Source organism: Echinops telfairi, unplaced genomic scaffold (genome assembly GCF_000313985.2).
Source record: "Echinops telfairi isolate 266 unplaced genomic scaffold, ASM31398v2 ScPeMD7_5;HRSCAF=22, whole genome shotgun sequence".
In the NCBI taxonomy this organism is placed as follows: domain Eukaryota; kingdom Metazoa; phylum Chordata; class Mammalia; order Afrosoricida; family Tenrecidae; genus Echinops; species Echinops telfairi.
The window spans coordinates 33,332,750-33,356,812 of NW_022103901.1; the positions used below are offsets into that span (position 1 = coordinate 33,332,750).

Consider the following 24,063-nt stretch of genomic DNA (forward strand, 5'->3'; position numbering starts at 1 on the left):
GCAGGAAGATCACAGGCCTGTGGGTGGAAAGTGTTGTGGATCCAGTGGCAGTGGAAGCATCTCAGCGCTGGCATGGGTCTCCATGTGACTCCTTCAGTACCAGGGCTCTAGTGTAGCTCCATGTGTCTTCTCAACAGGAATGTCTCACAGCGAGTGAACATGTGTCCTGCCTCCAGCAAGTTATTTATCTCCTTAGGGTCTCCAAATGAGGTCATCAAGCTGTGACCTGATTGACAAGCTAAGCTCCACCCCTTCACTCTTAAGTCTCAAATTGACAACAGATTATGTAACTATCACAGCTCTCAACAAGATGGATTGACACAGTGGCTGCAATGACGGGTTCCAACAAAAGGACAATTGTGAGGATGGCGCCAGATCGAGTGGCGTTTCCCTCTGTTGTACAGACATGGGGTTGCTATGAGCAGGAACCAGCTCGCCGGCTCCTAACAACGAGTCAGAACTGACTCAATGGCAGAAGGTTTTACTGTCATCCACACCATACTCAGTCTTTTCAAAAAACAGTCTGAATATGAACTGTGGGGAAATGTCAAAGTCTAGGGAAATGAAAACCTGGAAAAACTGTGCTTTAATTCTAGTGTGAAGAGAGCCATACAAACAAAAAGCTAATATAGTTTAAAGCTGTTACAAATCAATAAGAAACTTATTTTAAATGTAATAGAAAAAAAATTATCAGAGTCTCTCAGTGGTCTATTCACACGCACACACACACACACACACACAAGAGAAAATGGTTTAAAATAGGCAACAAATTAATAAAAAATGCTGTCTTGGCAGGAGTTCAGGGTGTTGTTGTTGTTGTTGTTGTTAGGTGCAATCCTACGTACAACAGAACGAAACACCACCCGGTCACAATTATTCTTATGTTCAAGCCCATTGTTGCAGCCACGGTCAATCCATCTGGTCAATCCATCTGGTCGAGGGTCTTCCTCTTGTTCTCCGAGCCTCCACTTTACCAAGCCTGATAGTCCTTTTCTAGGGACTGATCTCTCCTGACGTGACCAAAGCACCTGAGACCAAGTCTCACCATCCTTGCCTCTGAGGAGCATTCTGACTTTACTTCTCCCAAGACAGATTTGCTATGCATTCTCATATGCTGTTGTTAGGAATATAAACTGACATAGACCTCGTGGATGATAAGTTGGTGGTATCTAATTGGAGCCCTTGTGGCGTAGTGGTTACATGTTGGGCTGCTAACTGCAAGGTCATTAGTTCAGCTGCTCCTCAGGACAAAGACAGGGCTTTCGACGCCAATGAACAGTTTCAATCTTGAAAATCTACAGGGACCGTTCTAGTCTGCCTATTGGGTCGCTATGAGTCAGCATTGACTAGATGGCAGTGGATAATGGGAAAAAGACCTGATGGCTGGCTTCCATAAAAATTTTTTTTTAAATGTGTTTATGTTCAGTTGGTTCCGGCTGCTCACGGTGACCCTACATACAATAGGACACAGAACAGAACAACACCAGGCCCTACGCCATGCCCATGCGCCATGGCTGCCATATTTGAGGCCATTGTTGCAGGTACTGAGTCCGTTCATCTCCTTGAGGGTCTTCCTTTTTACCCTGACAGTTTCGACCGAGTGCGACAGCCTTCTCCAGGGACCAGTCCCTCTTGATATGTCCAAAGTAGATGCAACCAGGTCTTACCAGTCCTACTCCTAGCGAGCATTCTGGCTGTCCTTCTTCCAATACAGAAATGGTCATTCTTCTGGCAGCCCATGGAATATTCAGTGATCTTTGAGGACCAACTGATTTATGCTTGACCTATGTCAATCACCTCATTTGCATGTGGAAGCTGGACAGTGTATCAGGAAGTCGAGGTAGCAGCATTGAATGATGGGGCTGGTAAAGATTATTGAATATATACCATGGACTTCCAGTGACATCTTAGCTTTTTTTTTTTTTAAGGGTCTCTTGCAACAGATTTGCCCAGTGCAATATGTCAGTTGCCATTGTGACTGCTGCTGCCACAGGTGTTGATCCAGGTAAAGTGAAATCCTTGATTTTCAGTCTTTTCTCGTGGTGTTTATGATGATACTGTTCAGTTGTGAGATTTTTTTTTTCTTTGTTGGGGTGTGATCCATATTGAAGGCTGTAGTTCTTGGTCTTCATTAGTGAATACTTCAAGTCTTTGTCCTTTCAGCGAGCAAGGTTGTATCATCTGCATATTGCAGGCTGTTGATAAGTCTTCCTCCAACCCTGATGGTAGATTTTCCTTCATATAGTTCAGCTCCTAGGATTATTTGCTCACTATACGGATTGTTAAGGGGACACAAGACAGTACCCCCTTGTCCACTTCAGATGACTGTCGATGTACAAGGGTTGCAGGAGCACATTGTTATGAAAATGCTATTCTTCAGAATCTTACCCATAATTTGTTATGACCTACACAGTCAAAATGCCTTTGCCTGGTCAATAAACTGCAGGTAAACATTTTTCTGCTTCCAGCCAAGATCCATCTGACATCAGCAATGCTATCCTTCATTCCATGTGGTTGTCTAAATCTGGCTCAAATTTCTGGCCATCCCTATTGATGTACTGTTGCAACCATGGGCCTCCACCTAGAAGCTGGAGAGCGGGGCTAACACGGCATCTAGAGGGCAGGGCCACTATCCAGAGGGGCTCCGAGAGCTCGTGTAAATTGTTCTACGGGGCTTTTTCACTTGCTTGGTGCCTCTTATCCTCTCTCTCTCCAATTTCACCCATTTGAAAGGAAATGTCTACCATGTGCCTTTCTTACCACTGTACATGGAAGCAGAATGCTTGTTGTCTTCTGCATCTCAGGGGTTCACAGACGAAGAGGACTTTTGTCCCAGGATGGAATTTGGGCTTAAGAGTTGATTTAAGGCTTTCAATTAGGTAAATTTGAGGGGGCTCGCAAAAGGTCGAAGGACATTGTGCTAGGTAGAAGGTGAACAAAAAAGAGGAAGACCCTCAACTAAACAGATTGGCAAAGTAGCTGTAGTGATGGGCTCAAACAGAGGCGTGATTGTGAGGATGTGCAGGACCAGTGTTTTGTTCTGTTGTAGTAGGGTAGCTCTCAAACAGTCTTGATGGTACCAAACAACAGCAACAATTCAACATATTATGAACTGACTTGTGTCTCCAAAAACGAACTGTCATCTTGGTGGGACCCTGATTCTCTGTGGTTGGGCAGTTATGTAGCTATGTAATTTGACAGTTTTTTAATGATGCAGTAATTCTTCTCATGTGTTCGGCCAATCCATTGTAAGGGGATTAGAGAGATGAAAACACCTTCATATCTTGGGCAGGGCCTGTATCATCTTTTAATCTTACAAGAGATAAAAAGACAGCTACAAGGAGCAGGGGGTGAGGGGGAGCACCTGACCTGACTACCACCAAGAAAGAAAAGCCATAATGGGAGCATGCTCCTTGGCTGAGGACATCCTAGACCTATGGGAAGATTGTTGCCAAGACACATGGAGATTGCCAAGGGATGCTGGGGCCACAGTTGTTGAAAGGAGACACAGTTGTTGAAAGGAGACAAGGATTGTCCTCCAGAGCTGACAGAGAGCATTCCTCTAGAACTGGTGCTCTGAATTCAGACTTCTAGCTTCCTTCATTGTGAAAGAATACATTTCTGTTTGTTAGAGCCATTCGCTTGTGGTATTTAGCTTGACACAATAAAAGGTGGACTGTAAAGACTATGGCATAGGGAACCCAGAGACAGTTCTACTCTGTCACATGGGGCTGCTATGTGTCGGAAGTGACTCACCGACACATAACAACACTGAAAATTAGACTGGCTGAGTACCTGGTACAATATCCCTCCATTTCAGCTTGTTGGTATTTTCTCCAAGTCGGAGTGAGATGTGTTATTGGCTGGAGTCCCACAGTTCCCCCTGAACTTTGTCCTTGGCCAATTGGTGCCCTTCTGATCTCAAATGGTTGATGGTTCTAAGTGGCGGTAAGTTTAGTTCTAGACTTGAATCCTAAGGGTCCCAGCCTTGGGGGTCCCACCAGTCTCTATCTGACCAGTAACCCTGGTCTCTTACTGATTTTGAGTTGGTTCCCCGTTTTTCTCCTGCTCTAGTGTCCTCTTTTCAGAGTAATTAGTAACGGAAGCCAGGCACCACCTAGTTCCTGTGGGATGACTATTTCTGTCCCTCATGTTAGTGGACAAGATTTGAGCTGTCCTTCTCTGATAAGTGCCCACCCTATCCAGGTTCCGGCTTTTGAGGGCTTTACTCTTATTCCAGCCTCTCTGTTTTTTACCTCATCCTTCCTTTACACAACTGAGCAAAAGCATGCACACTTCCCCGTGTCCTTTTCCTTCTTCCATGAATGGAAGCAGGTGACTCTACCACTTTGGAGTATCATTTTTAATAGTAAAGACTAGAAACCATCAAAATGTCCATCATGTGAGGACGAGCTACAAACTCGATGGCATTCATATTGTATTTGTGAGTTCTGTAAAGGGAGATTCTCTGGGAAAGGAGACAGCTGCCAGGGCCCTCCCGTTACTGGTCTCCCTGGGGACTTACCTGGGTTGGATGACCACCTTCAACTGCCCACACACCCCTGCCTATAAACATGTTCCCACAAACTCTATTCTACACCCACATATTCCTATAATGATTTCCTTACAGCCCCGCCCATGGGCCATACTTACTCACCCGAGCCCCTATACACTATAATGCATGTACATTGTCTATATTCCCGGCAGAACCTAAGTAGGTTCCTTCAAAAGCACATAGGCACTAGGTGCTGTGCCAGGTACCGGAGCATCATCTGGTCAAAATTCACATATCCATTTGTTTCCAGGCACACAGACTTTCCATACTCATTTCTCCATGCCCCATACACATGGAATGAAATGAGTCCCATATAGTCTGACGCTACATACAGGAATGACCCTCCCCTCCCCATCATGGCTGGACTAAGTCCTTTGTGTGTTTCCATCCTCTATCATCCTATGGGTAGGCCTACTGCAACGTTGGTAGTGGATGAAGCCGCACATTTGAGGCAGGTTCCAGCATGTGGAAAATGTATCTTTTTTAAAAGGCCTCACCTGCTTGAGTTTTCATCCAGGGCAAAGCCGCAGTCCTGGGGAGACACGGTGTGCAAGTGTGGATGGGAGAAGTGAGCTGGTGTGGAGGTGGGTGAGGAGGGAGGGGCCCCAAGTTGCACTAAGACTGTAGACTGTCACAATTGGGGGGTTAGCAGGGAGAAAGGAGGCCAACTGCATGGCCCTGCTCGTCTGCGCTGATACCAGCCTCTCCTGAGTGGGAACTCAGGAGCTTTGCCCACTCCCATTCAGGTCTGGCTCCATCAGTGGTAAAGTGGTCTTTGCATCACAGTCTCAACTTCCTGGTTCTTTCCCACCTCTCATGGCCTGCCTTCCTGGGGCCCAGTGATTTCCTTTCAAAACCTGCTGTCAAAAAAGGATGGGAAATTGCTCAGGGCAATCCCAGAGGAGGCACTTCTGAATGGCTGCATTCTGCCCCAAAGGGGACATGGGAACAGCATATGGGGGTGTAGGGCATGAGCAACTCAGAGAATCAAGGGCATGTGCAGGTTTCTCTAAAGACAAGTATAGTCAAGAGGCCCAAACTCACCTCAAGGATGGAGAAGATACAGGAGAGGCCATCCTTCTATTCAGGGAAGACCTTCCCGGCTTCCTCCACCAAAGCCTTTGGGGCTCAAGCGGGCAGCTGCATGCTTGGTGGTGTTTGGCAAATGGTCTAACTGTGCCTGGGCAGGGAATAGAAATGCCAAGTAACCCCAACTAAGAGAGCCAGCAATAATGACACATTATGGCGGAGAGGTACTTCTGAACGCTTCAGACACACAAGAGGAGGCCTGAGGTTCACTACCAGCGGAGGGGATGAGTCAACTCCCACCACCTGCAAGGCTGGAAGCAGGAGTGCAGTGTGCAAGTGTCCAGTCCTCCCCTGAGAGGCTGAAGAAAGCAGCATTGTACGAGACGGGAGAAAGACAGGATCGAGAGGGTGGAGACAATGAGAGCGTACAAGGTGTTAAAGAGAGATTGGCACTTTATTGAGACCTTCTCCCTGTCGAACTCAGAATGGGAAGAACATTGGGAAGGTTCCACTTTGGAGAGAAACAGCGACCGTTCAGGCACCAGTACTGACAGATGGACCTCTTGTGGGGATCTCTGGGTCTTAAGACTTCCCCAAGGCCCTGCTGCCCCCCAAAGAGTCAGGACTGGACCAGACATCCGCCTCTACCCAGTGAGCTGGACCCCAACCAGGACTTCCTACACGGCTGATGGATGCCGTGGCAGGCGCGTGGATGGGCAGGAGAGAGGGGAGTCAAGGAGTGAGGAGCACAAAAAATTCAAGGAGAAAGGGAATAATAAAAGAAAATTCAATGGAAGAAAAAAATGTGCAAAAGGGGAAAAACAAAGAAAAGAACACACTGATAATGGAGGCCCCTGAAAACATAACTACTGTATGAATTCATTTGCCTCATTCCACCCACTTGCCCCAAAGGAAGGGTGACGTCAACAGCTGTGCCAGTCCCTATAGGGTTAGGCCAGTTTTAACTTCCCTCCCTGCTCTGGGAAACACAGAGGGGCTAGAGGTGTGCTGGTGAGCATCAGGGAACATTACGGAAGGAAGTGGGAGGGCGGACCCCCATTAGAGTGAGTTGAGGAGAGAGAAGGTGAGTGATTTTTGTGTTTGTATGGATTGGTTTGTATCCGTAAGAAGAAAAGCTCAGGACAGATTCCAGCTTAGTAGCCCCTGTCACCAAACTCGTAGGCTGATGGCCTCTCTCTTTAGAGAATGTCCTGGGAGCTCTTAGAGGTTCTGGGTCCTCTGTAAAGCCGAGAACAGCCACCACTCACTGTGAGTGCTGACAGTCCCGAGGATGTGTGGGCCACCAGTCAACTGAGCCAGCAGGCCTTGCCTCTCCCTCCACCTTCAATATCACTCTCCCTCGGGATGGAGGGGACTTCCTGGAGCTGGTGAAACCTGACCAGGCCCCACCGTCGAGTCCGCAGGACAGCCGGCTCCCTGTGCTGAGAAGAACCTCCCCAGGTGGTCCTACCAGGTATCCTGGGCTTATACAGACCACTCACCCAACCACATGTCCTTAAAGGGCTGCTGCTTCCCTCCTCCCCCTCTCACTCTCTGCAGGGACAGATGAGCCAGGCAGGAGTCTCCCTCCGAAGTCCCTTCTCTGTGCTCTCTAACATATGGCATCTCCCTCATACAACACCTACATGTACACTCACTGGGGTTCTAAGGCCTGGCTCTCCTGGGGTGTGGGATGTGGACACGGGGACACTAGATGTCCAGCCTTGTTAACAGTGGCACCGAGTGGCCAGAGCCCTTTCTGGCTCAACCGAAACAACTGCACCTGCCGCAGCGTGTGTGTCTGTGCGCACACACACAGCACATCAGGGAAAGAAGAAAAGGCCAGACAAGGCCCTGGTGCTAAGTGAGGAGGGCGGAGTCCTCTGCAAAGCATTCTTGCAGAGAGACTCTTAACCTGAGGAGGCAGGCTGCTGACTGCCTGAAAGGGAGGGGACCCCATGGAAAGAAGCCAGACATTTGCCCTTCTGGAGCCCACACCTTTGGGGGCTGAGTTTTCCAAGACATGCAACAGACAAAGACACTGCAAACCAATGAGCCCTCTGAGCCCACCCGACTTCGGTCACCTCTGAGTCTTCTACTTAGTGCTGACCACAAGACTGGCTGAGAAGTGTGCGCCAGAACTGGAGGAGGAGGGGTCCATCCAACTCTGGGGAGTCGCCTTATTTTGGGGACCAGTAGCTGAAGGCCCTGCCTTACCCCTCGAGGAAACCGTCTAGTCAGGCCCAAGAGACCACCCACTGCTGACAGTTCCCCTGGACACTGGAGGCAGCAGAGGGCTGGGGAACAGAAGTTGTGCGTGTGGAAGGAATCAGAACGGGCCTGAGGAGCCCTGGGCGCTTGGCGCTCACTATTGTTCCAGCGCATAAGGAAAAGGCATCCAGCTGCTTGTAGCTTATTTGGCCTTCTTGCATCCTGCACATGCTAGAAGGCCCTCCAGAGAAAAGGCTCCCGGAAAGCAGCTGTCACCTGACTAGCTTTATCAGGTCTCCTACCTGAAGCAATAAGACAAGCACCCTCTAATTCACAGTTTCCACTCTCTCCCCCACCCATGTTCCTTCCCCTACCACTGGCCTCAATGTACTCCCAAATCTCCCATGTCACCATTGAATTTACTCCCAACTTCTCACCAGTGAGGCTCAAAGGGTTAATGAACCAGGACTTCTCAGACAGACAGGAGGAAAGCTCATTCACCAAGAGGAATGGCGACACCACCAATTAGTGTTTCTTATAGCGATTCTTTGGGGTTTCGCCACACCCTGTTTTGTCACAGTTGAGAGCACCTGGATTCTTCCCTAGCCCTAGGCTTCCCAGGAGGCCGGGAAGCTCATGGGTGATGGCCCGCTCAATCTTCTCCAGAAAGCAGCCACCCATGTAGGAGCATTGCTGGGAGAGTAGTTTGAAACTGGAAATGGGGTTGATGCCAAAAAAGTCCTTGTAGGCCTCACGGTTGGGAAGGTCAAACTTGCTGACGTTGGTCTTGGCCAGGATGGTCTTGAAGATGTAGAACTTATCGGGATCGTCAACAATGTCCTTAAAGACCAGTTCCCCATCACTGAAGAAGGTCATTTTGTCCTTGTATGTCTGCAGATAGCGATCGACCAAGAGGGCATGGATGCGGACCCGGATGGCGTGCTGGCGGATGAAGGCGATCTTGTTCTCCAGCCTGTTCTCAATCACCTGATTCAGGTCTTCCAGCAGGGAGATCTCCTCTTTGAGAAACAGCTCCTGGTGGGTGTCGGGCTTGAAGTCTTGGGGCCAGAAAGAGCTGACGTAGACCCTTGGGGGTTCTGTGACATTGATGAGAGGGGCCAAGCTCCAGAAGAGAGCACCGTATACCCTCATAAGCATTTGGGTGGCCAGGTTGTCGGCCTTGTTCAGGATGATCCTGATCTGGGATTCACGCCCCTTCAGCTGGCGGAAGAGCATCTCTAGCTCCAGACCCACATCCAACTTGGTTGGGTCAAAGACGACAAAGATGAGGTCGGCTCTGTCGATGAACCACTGGCACACATCATTGAAAGGGTAACCTTGGGGGGATAGGAATGAGAAGCCCAGCTCAGTAGACGTCCTTAAAACTTACGCTGCCTCCTTTGAGGACCGAGCTATGCCATGGGCAGAAAGAGATGAAAGCATTAAGGATTCTCTAAGTTTCTAAAGACTTTCAAAGGCTACCACTCCCAACCATCCTGAAAGGGATCACATTAAACAGTCCTGGATAGAGGAGGAAAAAGATGTGGAACCAAACTCAAAATCATAAAATAAAAAAATAAAAAAAGACTAGGTTTGCTAGTTGGATGCAGACTAGTGGAACCCCCCAAAACCCTCAGACACCCTTAGGTCTGGAACTGAATGAACTCACCCCCATGGCTCCATTTTAAGCCAAACAATGACAGGTCTATAAAGGGAGTAATAACACCAGGACAATGTGCACATCTTAGAATAATCGGCCATTTGAGATCAAAAGGGCAGCATTTTCCCAGGAACAAAGTTCAGAAGCGTTAGGAAAGGAGGAGAAATGGAAACAGAAAACACCGGGAAGAAGTGGGAGAAGTGATATCGTCCATTGTGGGGATTGCAATTAACAACACAAAACAAAATGTGTATGAATTGTTGACTGGAAAATGGATTTTTTTTCCCTGTAAACCTTCACCCAGTTCCCAGTAAAAATGGTTGGCTTTTTGTTTTGTTTTTTAATTATTAAATAAATAAATAATGTCTTTCAAATAATTAAATGCCTATCTTCTGCCCCTTGTCAACCTTCAACCAAGAACAGCCTGGTCCTTTTTTTTAAGCATCAGGAGAACCCAACTCTCTAGGGAAGTGAACTGTTCTTTTCTAAATGGAGATAGGAAATGGATGTTGAAGGAAGGGGGAAAGCCAGGGAAATGTAATAAAGTGAAAGCGAGAATGTGTTATTTAAGGGAAAGAAATAGGAGTTGACATCAAGACCAGGACTGGAATGTGGGCTTTCCCATTGGGTGGCTGCAGAGTAAAAGTTCCTAAGCTTTAGCTTTTTAGCTACAAAATGACAAGAATGCCTATATTAATATAAAGACAACTCTATTTCTGTAAATATGGGGTACTGCCCCATGAACATAGTGCTTGTCACCTAGTAGCTCAATATGTTGTAGCTCATTCCCTTTACTATTTCCTCAGTTTTCTTAGGTTCAAAATGAGATTAGGACAAGCTCTCTTGGAAAGTGACTTACAATGAACAATACAATACATAATACATAAAATTTCCAATAGACAAACCAGAGTGTAAAATATATTCACTTACTGTTCTAATTATTAGTGATAATATTATTACTAATACCAAAACAGGGTCTGGTTATAACCAAAGTGGGAGTTGTACCATAAAGTGAGAACTACCCTCTGGTCATGTCTTCCTCCAAGGGCTCTCTTCAGACTCATCTCTACTAAGAGCCCTGGATGATGGCAATACCTCGTGGTCTTTCACACCATGTCACAGTCCAGAGCCCTACCACGTGGACGCAAGAAGGACTTTGGGAAACCTGATAGAGATCTGTGTTGAAGCAGGCCTAATAAAGGAGAAACTGGGATGGGAAAAGTCCCAGAACCAAATTAGCTAGAGGTCAAACACTCTTTATTGAGCTGAATCCTGGCCCTTGATTACTCAGTAGGAGCACTGCGTGTAGTGGGTTAAGTATTGGGCTGTTAACCGAAAGGTAGGTTGTTTAAACCCACCAGCCACCAGATGGGATAAAGAGGGAGCAATCTGCTCCCATGAAGATATAAAGCCCCAGAAAGCAGTTCTGCTCTGTCCTACAGGGTCCCTCAATACAGGTAATAATCAACTCAACAGCTGTAGGTTTGGGGGTTCTGATCATTCAGGACCAATTAAACCTCCAAAGACAACACTACCCCAGCTTGGACCTTTAAGAGCTGTTTCCTGGGAAAATCAGCCCTTCTCTTGGGAAAGTGAACCAAAGGAGTCCTTGGGGGGAAGACAAGGGGCGTTAGTGTCAACAGGAAGCGGGTGGGAGGAAAGGATGCACCTCTTGCTCTGAAGGAACACTGGCCACATTTTCTCTCCACAGACCTCCCCTGAACCCCCCTGCCTGCTCCCCACTGTGGAAAATGCTCTTCTAAGGCAAAGCTCATGCTGTCCAGAGATGAGGACTAAATTACCTCTTTCTTGCTGCTTGCGGTTCTCAATGATGCCTGGTGTATCCACAAAAGTGACCCGCTCCAGAAGTTTATGGGGAACCTCGATGCCAATCAGCTTCTCCAGAAAGTTCTGACCAAACTTCTCCAGGGGTGAGAAGGACCGAGCACTGTCAGCAGCCATGACGATGCCCTCAATGGTCTTCAGCTTGGGCCCATGCATGAGGACCGTGAACTCAGAGGTGGTGGGCTCAGCACCTACACCGGAGGGGTAAGCATCAAGTTAGGCACCCAACACTCCCCAGGCAGCAGACCCAGGTCCCAGAGTGTGTGATAAGAACTCCTACCTCCCCACAGACTCCTTTGTTTTCCCAAGAAGAGGGCTGGCCTTCCCAGGAAACAGCTCTGAAAAGTGTTTCCAGGAGTGTCTTTGCCATAGGACTAGGATCTTGTATTTGCTAAGGTGTTCCTCTCTTACACGTGTTCTTCATTATTCGATTGAAGACTCCAGTTAATGTTGTGTCAATATGCTTTTACAGAGGACATCTGAATACCAACAGTTGCAAAAGAAGATCTATTACCTGTATAGAGCTGGTAGCGAGTATCTTCCAACCCAAGGAGGTAGTTTATCATGGTTGATTTACCAACGCTCCACGGTCCAATGAACAGCACCATGGGCTTGGATGTGATCTCCCCATCTGTGGGCAACAGAAATTAGAACTGTAAGAAGACCCACGTGGTTTTTTCCTATAGGAATGGCACATTTGCTCACAGTCCACCTAATTGGATTGTGGAATTCTCCACCCATCAGACACTGCTCTTGCTTCCCAAGTGCGATCTCTCAATTCAGCAACAACAGGTATGATGTGAGTCTTGTACAGATCCTTGGCACATCTGCACCAGGAGGAGTATCTGAGGCAATTCTAAAACAATCAGAGCTTGGTGTGGGTGCAGTGTCCTGGTTTAGCTCTAAGGGAGAATGTCCTTAATGTGAAAGGGGCAGGGGCAGAGCTTCTAAATGCAGAGAAACAAATATTCTGCTCTCTTGGTTGAAAACAGACCTGGAAAAATGTGAAAGACACACAACTCTGGACCACCTGGACATCAGGCCCTGCTCATCCTTACCTGAGACCACCCAATCCCCATCTCAGGTTCAGCCCCACCCTGAGGCCCAGGGCCGTTCTCACATGGTCACCTCTACAGGCCAGGACAAACTTGCTAATGTCCAAAACCAAAGGCTGAATTGGCAATTCTTGGGCCATGCACTCAGTATAAATGAGCCCTGGTAGTTCAGTTGTTAAGCACTTGGTGGGTTTGAACCCACCATCCACTCCACAGGAGGAAGATGAGGCAATCTACTCCTATAAAGATTTACAGCCTTTGAACCCCACTGGGGCTGTTCTGCTCTGACCTGTAGGGCCATTAGGAGTTGGATTCAACTCTATGGCAATGGATTTAGAGTTTAAGGTGGAGCTAGGTCCTAGAAGACCAAGATGATGTCTTATGAATGGTGGGCACATGTGTGTTGCTTGCATTGATCATATGTCTTAGCTTCATCCATTTTACCTGTAAACACATCAAGACAACATGGCTCTCTGAGGGCAAGGGCTGCCTAACTGGGGGCAAGGGCTGGCAAGCTGAGAAGGAGGAGGGCAGGAAAGCCCCTTATAATAACAGAGAGTCCATAGGGGCTTCAGGCTCTCGAAGAAGGGTCCCACGAGGAGTGTTTTCCAGGAGCTGCTGCTTAGCACACTACAGCAGGGGCGGTACTGGCACATGCAGCAGGCCACAGGTGAGACACTGGAGGAGGGGGTCGTGGAGGAGCTGCCCAAAAGCAATGTCAAAGGACTCAAAAGAACCAAGCCTAGAAAGTACAAGCAGCACCAAGAACCTGTACATCTCCTTTGGGAGCACCGTTCCCTGGGCAACGTGGAGCCCTACCTGCCCCACGAACCTACCACCCCTGCCTCTTCTGCCCTCAAGACTATTGCTTCCAAGGAGACCCAATCACTGGGTCTTATTATTGGAAGACAGACCTTGTGGAAGGCAAAGGAAGACTGCTGAGAGACTTTGGAACCTCACATCAATGTCTAGACATCCTTCATGGTGCAGAATTTGCCTGTAGACTTGTCATAAACAGCACAGGTAGTTGTGAGCAGTGGGTATTCTCTTAGAGAAGCAGAGAATTACAGGCCCCGAACTGCACCTGTGTGACCCTAGGCAACCCAGAAGTTCTGTAGGCATCGGTTCTTTTCAGTAAAGTAGGACTGAAAATATATGCCTTCTAATATCCTCAAAGGTCAAAACAATTCTGAGGATGGCACTGGACCCGGTAGTGTTTTTTCTGCTGTGCGGAGGCTTTCGATGCATTGAAATAGCTTCAACAGCACTCGACAACAATAATGGCAATACCCTAAGGAGCCCTGGTGTCTCAACAGTTAAGCACTTGACTGAGAACTGAAAGATTGGTGTTTCAAACTTACCCAGCAACTACTTCATGAGAGTAAATCCTGGGGATCTGTTCCTGTAAGGATGCCAGCCTAGGAGACCCTATGGGGCCGCTGCACTCTCTCACGTGGGATCAGCCTGGATGGCACCCCGCACCACCAACACACACACACAGTTTGAATAACATGATCCCATTTTTGAAAAAAAACAAAGCATGAAATGTTATATGCTTATGTATGCTAAGTAAATGTCTAAAAGCACTCCCAAGAAACTATGACAGTAGCAGTCTTTGAGGTAGAATTTTAAAAGGCGAAGATCAAGAAGAGGGTTTTTATTTATATAATTGGGTCTTGTCTTGTATCTCTTAAGTGTTTTATTATTTTGAAAAAGCGATTTTATAAAAATGTAGATCCAAGGGAAACAGGATGGAAAGAATCATAGGAAGACCAAAGGAATCCAGGCAATCAGCGGAGTGGAGCCACCAGGTCAGAAGTGACGACAGAGCATTTGTGAGCGGCTTCGGCTTCATGGCTCTGGAATCAAACTCTGAACTGCTGAAGGGGCAGCGCTGCAATCTGAGGGGTCTTAGCTGCTGCTGTCAGATCCCTTGAGGCAGCGCCGACTCACAGCGGCCCTGTGCACAGCAGACCCAGAACATAGCCCAGCTCTTCCTCATCCTCACAATTGGTGCCAGGTTTGAGCCCCTTGGTGAAGTCACTGTGTCAATCCATCTGGTTGGGATTCATCCCCTTTTCACCACCACGCATGATGTCTTCTTCCAGAGACCGGTCTCTCCCGATAACTCATCCAAAGCACATGAGACTAAGTCTGACGGTTCTTGCTTCATTCTTCCAACAACCCACGTTGTTGTTGCTGTGAGGTGCCATCGAGTTGGTTCCAACTCAGAGTGACCCTATATACAATGCTGCCCTGTCCCGTGCCATCCTCAAAATTGTTGCTAAACTTGATAGATGCCAGTCTGTCTCATTGAGGGTCTCTTCTTTTTCTGTTTCTCCATGTCATATATACCAAGCATGACATCTTTTTCCAGAGATTGCTCTCTCCTGATAGCATATCCAAAGCCTGTGAGACAAGGTCTCACCATCCTCGCTTCTAAGGAACATCTTGAATGTACCTCTTCCAAGACAGATGTTTCCTCTTTTGGCAAACCGTGGTACTTTCACTGTTCTTATCCAGTACCATAGTTCATCTGCACTGATTCTTCTCCAGTCTTCCTTATTTAATGTCCAATTTTCACAGGCATCTGAGGCCACTGAAAACACCCTGGCTTGGGACAGATGCAACATAGTCCTCAAAAGTGGCATCATTGCTTTTCAACACTTTAAAGAGGTCTTGTGTAGTAGAATTATGCAAATGCAATGAATTCTTTGCTCTCTTGACTGTTGCTTCCATGAGCATTGATTGTGGATCAAAGCAAGATGAAATCCTTGACAACGTCAATCTTTTCTCCATTTTTTCATGATGTTGTTACCAGTGGTGAGGATTTGAGTCTTCTTTACATTGAGTTTTGATCCATACTGAAGGCTGCCATCCTTGATCCTCATCAGCAAGTGCTTCAAATCCTCCTCACTTTCAGCAAGCAAAGGTGTGTTGTCTGCATATCACAGGTAGTTAATAAACCTTCCTCCAATCCTGATGTCAAATTCTTCTTCATATAATCTAGCTTCTCTAATTATCTGCTTAACATGCAGATTGAATCCGTATGGTGAGAGGATACTATAACCCTGACACATACCTTCCTGCATTTAAAACATGCACAACTGCCTCTTGGATTCATATACAGGTTCGGCATGAGCACAATTAAGTGTTCTGGAATATCCATTCTTCTTTGCATAGTCTATGAAACACAAGTAAACAATTTTCTGGTATTCTCTGCCTCCAGCCAAGATCCACCTGATGCCAGCAATGATATCCCTTGTTCCATGTCTTGTTCTGAATTCTCTGACAGCTCCCTGTCAATGTACTGTTGCAACTGCTTTAGGTCCATAGTACTCATACATTCAATATTCTTTGCCAACACCATAAATGAACAGTATTGATTCTCCTTACTCATTGTCCACATACACGATTAAACATCCCATGACTTGGGTCAGGCACATAAGTGACACCTTTGTTTTTTAAACACCTTCAAAAGGTCTTCCGACATATTACCCATAAAAGCCCTAGTCGCCAGACGAGGAACAAAGGCCTGTCGATCTTCTTATAAACAGTCAATGAAGACCCTACGGATCACCATGGTCCAATCTGTACCTGATCATGGGATGGGGCAGGTCTGACCTGTGATTTGTCCCATGGTGTGTAGGGTCACCATGAGTTGGGCCAACTTGTTAGCAAACAACTCTCAATGAAAAGGGGGGGCAGCTCCCCTGAGCATCTGTCCTTCCTGCTTGCTAAAGGGCCTATGGTGTGGAGTCCATGAACCATGTGGAGAGAGCCTTGGCTTCCAAACCCTCCCTTTAGGTGTAGCCCCCACTTCTGAGCCCAAGGGAGTTGTACCTGTGATCTCATGCTGCCGAAGCTCGTTGTACTTGTAAGACTGCTCCAGAGGTTTGATGGACGAATGGTAGATTTTTCGAAGCCGCTGTAGTACCGCTGCAGGGCAGAGGAGCATGAAGGAAAAATGTGAGGCAGGCCAGATAGCACACAGCGCTTCATGTAGGAAAGGATTACAGTCCTTCCCTATCTTGACAAGCTTCAGCACTCCCCATGGTGCCTGTGGGGGGGTCGCTCTGCCTGGACTACCTTTCCTACTCTCTGCCAAGCCACAGCTCCTATCTCATGTGCCACTCAAAACCTCCCTCCAGAGAGCCTCTGGCTACGGTTCCCATCACCTTCCAGCTTCTGTCAGCCTTGTCTGGCCGGCAGTCACATGGTTACCCAGCCCAGCCCAGCCCAGCCCCATTTGTGTCGCCTGCCTCCATTACCAGAGTAGTCATCAGCTGGCTTGTCTTCATTCAGCATCAGGGTTTTCTCTATGTGGGATCGATCCCGCAACGGTACTTCTTCACTCACATCCTCCGTCTCTTCTGGGAAGAGAAGCACAAAAGAAAGTCACGTAGGCACCAGCTGAGGATTATGGGACACTAAGGTCCTTCAGAGGTGAACAGGGCCCAGGCTGGGGGCAGGTACTCCAGTGAAACCAAGTGCAATAGAACTGGGTCCTATAGGATGGCATTTGAAAATCCAAATACCAAAAAAAAGAAAGAAAGAAAGAAAATCCAAGTACGTGTCTGTTAAGCTCTGTGACCCATTTTACTTGCGAGATGTGTACTGAACACAAACTGCATGCCACGCTTTGAGCATTATGGTAGAAAAGCAATGGTGCCCTAAGTCACTTCCACCCTTATGGAGTCTTCCTAGAGTTTAGTGGAAAAGGAAATGGTTAAAAAACTTTTAAAATATGTTATAAGTACAAATTTGGATGCAGGCTATGGAAGAAAAAACTGAAGAAGTTATGAGATGATTACTGAGCATTTTGATCAGAGATTAGAGCATAATCCTGATCAAAAGAGGGGAGTGTAAAACAGAATTTGAATTTCTTATGGAACCTAGACTTCTGGAGTCACTGAGACTGGATAAACCCCTGAAATCTTTGCCCTGAGATAATCTTAAAACCTTGAACAATGGAATCTTTTTTTAAACCAAACAATAGTTTCCTTAGTAAAAAAAAACTACTTTGAACATGATGCTCTTTTAAAGAACTATATCAAAATCAAAACCATAACCAAATCTACTGCCATCAATTAAGTTATTCTGACTCATGGTGACCCTATGTAGGGTTTTCAAGGTTGTAAATCTTTATGAGAGCAGAGAGCCTCGTCTGTCTCCTATAAAACATCTGGTGAATTTGAACTGCAGCTTTATAGTTAGCAGTCCAGTCCTTATCCCACAGCAATACCGAGGCTCCTTTTAAAGAACTATATATGTGAACAGATTATCAATAGCAACTCAAAAGTTTAGTTAGGAAACTTCGGGAACACTGAGTCAATGTTAATGAGGAAAGAAAATTTCAGTAATGGAGGGTGAGAAAGGTTGCAAAGCTTGAAGAAGATCAGGTTGCGGAGTTGTACGCATAGAAATTGGTCTATGTTCTGCTGTGTATATTCTCAATACCAACAGAAAATAAATTGTAGCAATGTTAGGGCACATATGAAGCCAGAGGACATGCCCCAAAGGAAGCTACACATGAGCTGAGGACTGATGTGTGAATAGTTCATTAGGTGACAGGAGCAGGTTCCAGGGACAACAAAGTTACCTGCAAACACCTAGACTAGTCAGGAGTTAGCAAAAAGCATGAGGGAGGCTAAGGCACTGCCCTACGATGAGGCATGAGTGGTGGGCACCAGAGTTCAGGGGGTAGTAGTCTGTACAATAAAAGTCAAGGGGTGTGGGGAGGAGACGAGCCAATCAGGGTGCAGGGTAGCAACAATGAAACATATAACTTTCCTCTAGTTCTTGAATGCTTCCTCCCCCCCACTATCATGATCCCAATTTTGCCTTGCAAATCTGGCTAGACCAGAGGATGTACATTGGTACAGATAGCAACTGAAACACAGGGAATCCAGGATAGATGGCTCCTTCAGGACCAGTGGTGAGAGGGGCGAGGCCTGGAGGGTGAAGGGAATGTAGGGTAGAAGGGGGGAACCGATTACAAGAATCTAAGTATAGCCTCCTCCCTGGGGGATGGAGAGCAGAGAAGAGGGCGGAGGGAGACGTCAGACAGTGTAACTTACAGCAAAACTATAATAATTCATGAATTATGAAGGGGGAGTGGGGAGGGAGAGGGGAAATGAGCAACTGATATTAAGGGCTAAAGCAGAAGGTAAATGTTTTGAGAACGATGAGGGCAACAAATGTACATATGTGCTTAACACAATGGATGGATGGATGGATTGTGATAAGAGTTGTATGAGCCCCCAATAAAATAATTTTTAAAAATAAAATAAAAATAAAAGTCCAGGGGAGCTCTAAACAGACGTTGACATGACTTAGCTAGCATTGTATCAGGATCCCATTGAGGGGGAGGGAGAGGATGGGTGGGCAGAGACTGCTGCAGGGAGTCTTTTCAGAGTAACTTGCATTTGACCAGTAAGAGATGCTCATTGTGAACCAGTGACTCTTTTTTGGCCGGGGGATCTTCCAACCTTGAGCCTTTAGAATTGTAACTATTTCCCAGCCAGATTGATCACACACTATATTTTGGATGATGTGCCTAAGCCTCCCAAGCAGGAGACTGGTTCCCTTAGGGAGGAGCAGAGAATTAGTGCACCTCAGAGCTTGGTTCTTTACATGGATCACACGCAGGTAGCCCCTATTCCAAAAGGGAGGACAAGGCAGGGAAGAGCTTGTATTACAGGCACTCCTCACTGTATGGAGTGCACCACAGCCCAACAAGTAATGTGTTGCTGTCGAGTCTATTCCAACGCCTATTGACCCAGTAGGACAGAGTAGGACTGCCCCATAAGGTTTCCAAGGCTGTCATCGTTACAGAAACAAACTCATCTTTCTCTCATGGGGCTGCTAGTAAGTTCACATTTACAACCTTACATCTAGCAGCCCAGTACTTGAACATTGTACCACCAGGGATCCTTCTCAATATGTAAATTAACTTCCTGCAAGGGAGGCATCTTGGAAAGTGGAGGATGGACCCTAATCTCTCTAGTAGGATAGTCCAACTTTTGGTCCAAGGAGCCTTGACTCCCTGGGGCCTGGATCCATCTCTACAATGCTGCCCAATAGCTGTGGGTCTGACCTCCCATTCCTCTATGCCTGAGAGGTGGCTGCTCCTGCAGTGGTCACAGCCAGCCAGCTCTCACATCACAACCCTCACCCTAAGGTCCCAGTTCTCCACACCTGATATGGACTAGTCGCTCACATGGTCTCATTTATTCTCTGTTCCTCCCTCCACCAACCTGCCACTACTCCCTTTGTCTTTAAGGTCAAGACACTGTTCCATGTTAGAGTATCTAGGGACCCTACAGCGTTTACTCCTGAGGGCACAACCTTGCACTCCGTCCCTCCAAACTAGAGGTAGCGATTAATTAGTGTCCCGCTGCCTCCCTGGACAGTGCCTCCAGGTTAAGCAATCCACCCCTGACTGTGCCCTGCCCACAAGATTTCTTGGAAAACTGCTGGGGCTGTTTCTGCAGAACTCCTATCCCCTGGAGAGTACATGTGGCAGTCCCCTACCCTGCTGCCCCTCTTCGGGATCTTGTGCCTGGATGCCCTTGGACCCTGAACTCAATTCCTCTGTGCTCGACTGCACTCCCTTCTCTCCTGGGCTCCTGCTTTCTGCTGCTTCCTGGCTTTCCCTGGCTTCCTCAGAGTCCGCAGCCCCTTCTCCTTCGGAACTAGCCCCATCACCACTGTTCTCTTCGGATTCTTCGGATGTCATTCCCTCTTCTTCGCCTCCATGATCACCGCTACTCTCTTCAGAAGAGGCTTCGCTGGGGCCCTTCACAGGCACCCCCTCTCGGCGGCGGTCCTCTCCAGAGAGCTGTGTTTCCCTGGACTCTGCGCTGGGGCTGAGCTCCGGGAGGTCCTCCGACTCAGTGGCGCTAGCTTCTGGGTCAGCATCAGCCTCTTCTTTCCCAGGTTCAACTTCCCGAACTCTGATTAGCAATTCCTGATCCTCCCCAGGCACTTCGGGCTCCTCACCCGGCACTTCCGATTCCTGAGCTGGGCTTGTGCTCCGTTCACCGTCTGTCTCCAAGAGGAGCTCTACCTCCATCTCTCCGCTGCCCGCAGCCTCCTTGGGGACCCCACTGCCCGCTTCCTCCATGGAGAGCCCGCTCCCGGCTGCCCCCTCTGCCCCGTCTGGAGGAAGGGCACTGGATTCAGGCGGGCCCTCTTCTTCTTCCCCAGGTCCTGCAGCATCCTCCCATTGGGCAGACTCAGGAGCTGAGCCATTGGACAGGCTAACTTCGGAGTCAGCAGCCTTGGGAAGGACCCCCGGTGGGGACTTCTCTGGGGTCTCCACCTCACTGCCATCTGGAAAGTGGAGGAGCCGGGTCTTCTCTGGAGGGCTTGCATCTGCGTAAAGCGCCCTCTCCTTGTCCTCTAGATTCGCATCTCCAGCAGAGAACTGATTCTCCAACAAATTGCCAACCTCTTCTGTGCCACCCGAGGCAGAGACTTGCAGTTCTGAATGATTAGAACATTATTGGTCAGTTTCATAGGGTTGGCACTCAGCTTTTCAAAAGCGTCTAAATAAATCTAGTTCCCATCTTCCGGGGCGGTGGTGGAGACCTGCCGAGGAGCAGTGTTATACCCATCCCCCTGGGTCTTCTCAACTACCCTGTGTGACAAGCAGAGCTGTGTTATTACTCCTGCCCGAACCCCACCCCCACGTGGAAACCACAGATCTGGGAGGAAACTGGGGTGCAAACATTGTCCATCCCAAAGGGAACCTCTCCGCCCCTCACCTTGGACTCTCCCACTACTTGCCAGGGTGGAAACTTGGGCCCGCCCTTGAAGCCCTTCCTCAACCTTGCTAATGGGCACGTGCAGCTGGCCAACCTGGAGATATTTCCAAGACATTACAAATGCATGTGCTTGCCACCCCTCAGCAGTTCCTAGAGTCCTTAACCCGAGAGCTTTTTATACCACTGTCAGCAAAGGAGTGAAAACAGGTGTTTGCAGGCGAGATAATCTTAGGTTACATGGCAAAGTACTTAGGGGATTATTTGTGTCTCTCAACCTTATTAAGTCACACTTCCAACCCTGTCCACGTAAGGGCAGGCATTTGCTGGCCTCCCTGCCTCACAGTGGACATGGCCCGGGGAGGAGCAATATCCAAAAAGGGCAGGGCTTGGGCTTCCCAATGGCCTTAGCTAACCCCTTCCAAGGGGATCCCCTTCTAAGGGCTGATAGCTTTACGCGGAGAGCCGAGGGCACTGGAAGAGCGAAGCAGAGGGGAGGGGAGTAGGACCTGGTCTGCACAGAGATCACTGACTTGCAAAAGGGGTGAAGGAAAGCTTCCCCCAAGGAGGTAAACTTATTCTTTCCACCCCACCCCACCCGGGCTACGATCTGTTTAAGAGAAATGCCAATGAAGCTCGTCAGGTGCAGGGACTACAGGAGCCTGGCCTTGAGTCACCTCGACAGCCACCGGGCTCTCCCTGTTGGCTCCATTCACCCTGACTAAGGGCTTCTGCTGGTTTGCAAAGACTCAATGTCTCCTTTCCATACAGGACTTACACACACACACACACACACACACACACACACACACACACATCTCTCTCAGGCTGCAGGCCTCCAACAAAGAAAAGCCCCTTCTGCCTTGTGATCCTCACCATCTGCTCCTTGATGGCTGGGGCAGCCTCCAGGGTCCCTAGGGAGCCAACCTGAGGCTAAGTTCAGAATGCTAGAAAATTGAAGTTTTTTTCCTTCAAGAGTACCCCTGAACCAGCTCCCCTCACAGCGGCCAACCCAAGTGCCCATCAACAAATGATTGTATATGCAAAATGTGGGCCTAAGAAAGGAGGATGCTCTACCACTCAAGGTGACATCATTGAACCTTGGAAACACTGAACTGAGCACAATAAGTCAGACAAAAAGGCTGCATGCTAGAGGAGTCCATGTATATGAAATGTCCAGGCAGGCAAACCCACAGAGAGAGGACATTGATAGCAGTGGCTGGAGGCTGGAGGAAGGGGAAGGAAAGAGTGACTGGTTATTGGTACAGACTTTCCTTTTGGAGCGACAGAAATGTCTTGGAATCAGGTCATCCTTACACAACACTGTGAATGTTCTAAATGCCACCAAATGGTATGCTTTAACATGTTGATGGTTACTTGTATGTTATGTTAATCAGCTTCAATAAAGAGTAGACTCATATTGAAAGAACATGCTTCCCACACATGTTCACAGATGTAACCATATTTGAACCTCGATTATTACTAAAGGGGCCCTGGTAGCACTGTTGGTAAGCATTGGCTTGCTAGCCTCAAGGATGGTGGTTCAAATACACCAGCTCTGTAGAATAAAGAGAAGGTTGTCTGCTCCCATAAAGATTCACAGCGTCCGAAGCCCTATACACTGTATACAGAATCCCTATATATAGTCACTATGAGTTGGACTCAACAGCTACAGGTCTGGCTTTTATTACAACTCAGAACCCTGGTGGCTCTGTGGGTTCGGCATTAGACTGCTAACAACAAGGTCCGCAGTTTAAACCCACCAGCCACACACTGATAAAGAAAAGGCTGTCTGCTTCCAGGAAGCTTTACAGGCACAGAAACCCTGTAGGAGTCAGAACTGGTTCAAAGGTAGTGCATTTGGGTTGGAGTTTATCAGTACTCTCACTCACTGTGATCAATTCAATTCTGATTCACAGCAAGCCTGTAAGACAGGTTAGAACTTCCCCCTGTGAGTTTCTATGACTGTTACTCTTTATGGAAATGGAAAGCCTCATCTTTCTCCCTTGTAGCAGCTGGTAGTTTCAAATTGCTGACATTGTGATTAGCAACCCAAAATGTAACCACTGCACCACCAGGCCTCCTTCATCAAGCAGCCAGGTTTTAGAGGCAAAGGTGTCATATCAAAGATATGTGGCCACTAGATGGGCTACTGAGACCCAGAACTACTGATTCTGTCCAGGCTTCCAATGCCATGAAATGTTTATATGTTCAGGGGGCAACAGTGCACCCCTTCTCTATCTGCTCATGCTTCAAACAGTTCCTAGCTCCTGGAGGGCAGGGACGGTCTTAACTCAGCCTGATCAAAAGAGGTGCTGCCTCCACTGTTGATGACCAGGATGAAGATAATGGTGATACTGAGCAAAGGGGCCCTGGGTCTGACCTGCCATGACATTTTTTGATACTCTCAAAAGGCTCTCTGCCCCCAACAAGGGGAGGCCCCTAGGCACTTGTTTACCATGCCCTTCAGCTCCTGGGCTCAGGGCAGAAGAACTGAAATGTGTGTATGTACTCACACATATCTGTGAGTGTGTATGCATGTACACACACACACACACACACACACACCCTTCTACATCTACAACTGCACCTTTCCTGGCTCACATGTACTGCTGAGCAGCCCCTGCCTGACCTTCACTCAGCATTCTGGAGTGAAAAAGACCAAGGGTGAGGGCTCTAGCCCCATGACCTTCCTTTGGGAGTAAAAAGACTTATGTGAAGGAGTCTCTCAATGAAAGAGCTGGCCCATTGGACCCCAACCGAGCGCAGCCTCAAGAAGTGGCTAAGCCATTGGCTGCGAAGAAGGTTTTAAAGCAGGGCTTCCAACTGGTTCCTCCCAATTCTAACCTGGCTGAGACTTTGCCCTTCTACCCCAGCTAGGCTGCATGGGCATCTACCTTTTCACAAGCTGTGTGTGTGTGTGTGTGTGTGTGTGTGTGT

The 24,063-nt window shown here is 47.9% G+C and overlaps 1 protein-coding gene across 5 annotated transcripts in view; it reads right to left on the minus strand.

Annotated features, from left to right (window-relative positions):
* Nucleotides 1-6,019: 6,019 nt before the first annotated feature.
* The window catches only part of SRL (sarcalumenin), a 45,113-nt gene continuing 27,069 nt past the window's right edge, over nt 6,020-24,063 (minus strand). For 2 of the 5 annotated variants that reach the window (XM_004705833.2, XM_045285649.1), the window contains exons 2-6: nt 16,627-16,728; nt 16,199-16,294; nt 11,815-11,931; nt 11,258-11,491; nt 6,020-9,132 (exon numbers count right to left, since the gene is read on the minus strand). In XM_004705833.2, the coding sequence (XP_004705890.1) occupies nt 8,321-9,132; nt 11,258-11,491; nt 11,815-11,931; nt 16,199-16,294; nt 16,627-16,728 (1,361 nt within the window). In that variant the 3' untranslated portion in view covers nt 6,020-8,320. Of the gene's footprint in view, nt 9,133-11,257; nt 11,492-11,814; nt 11,932-16,198; nt 16,295-16,626; nt 16,729-19,891; nt 20,507-24,063 lie in introns of those variants that run through there. The other 3 variants (XM_045285646.1, XM_045285645.1, XM_045285643.1) reach the window with 3 other exon arrangements.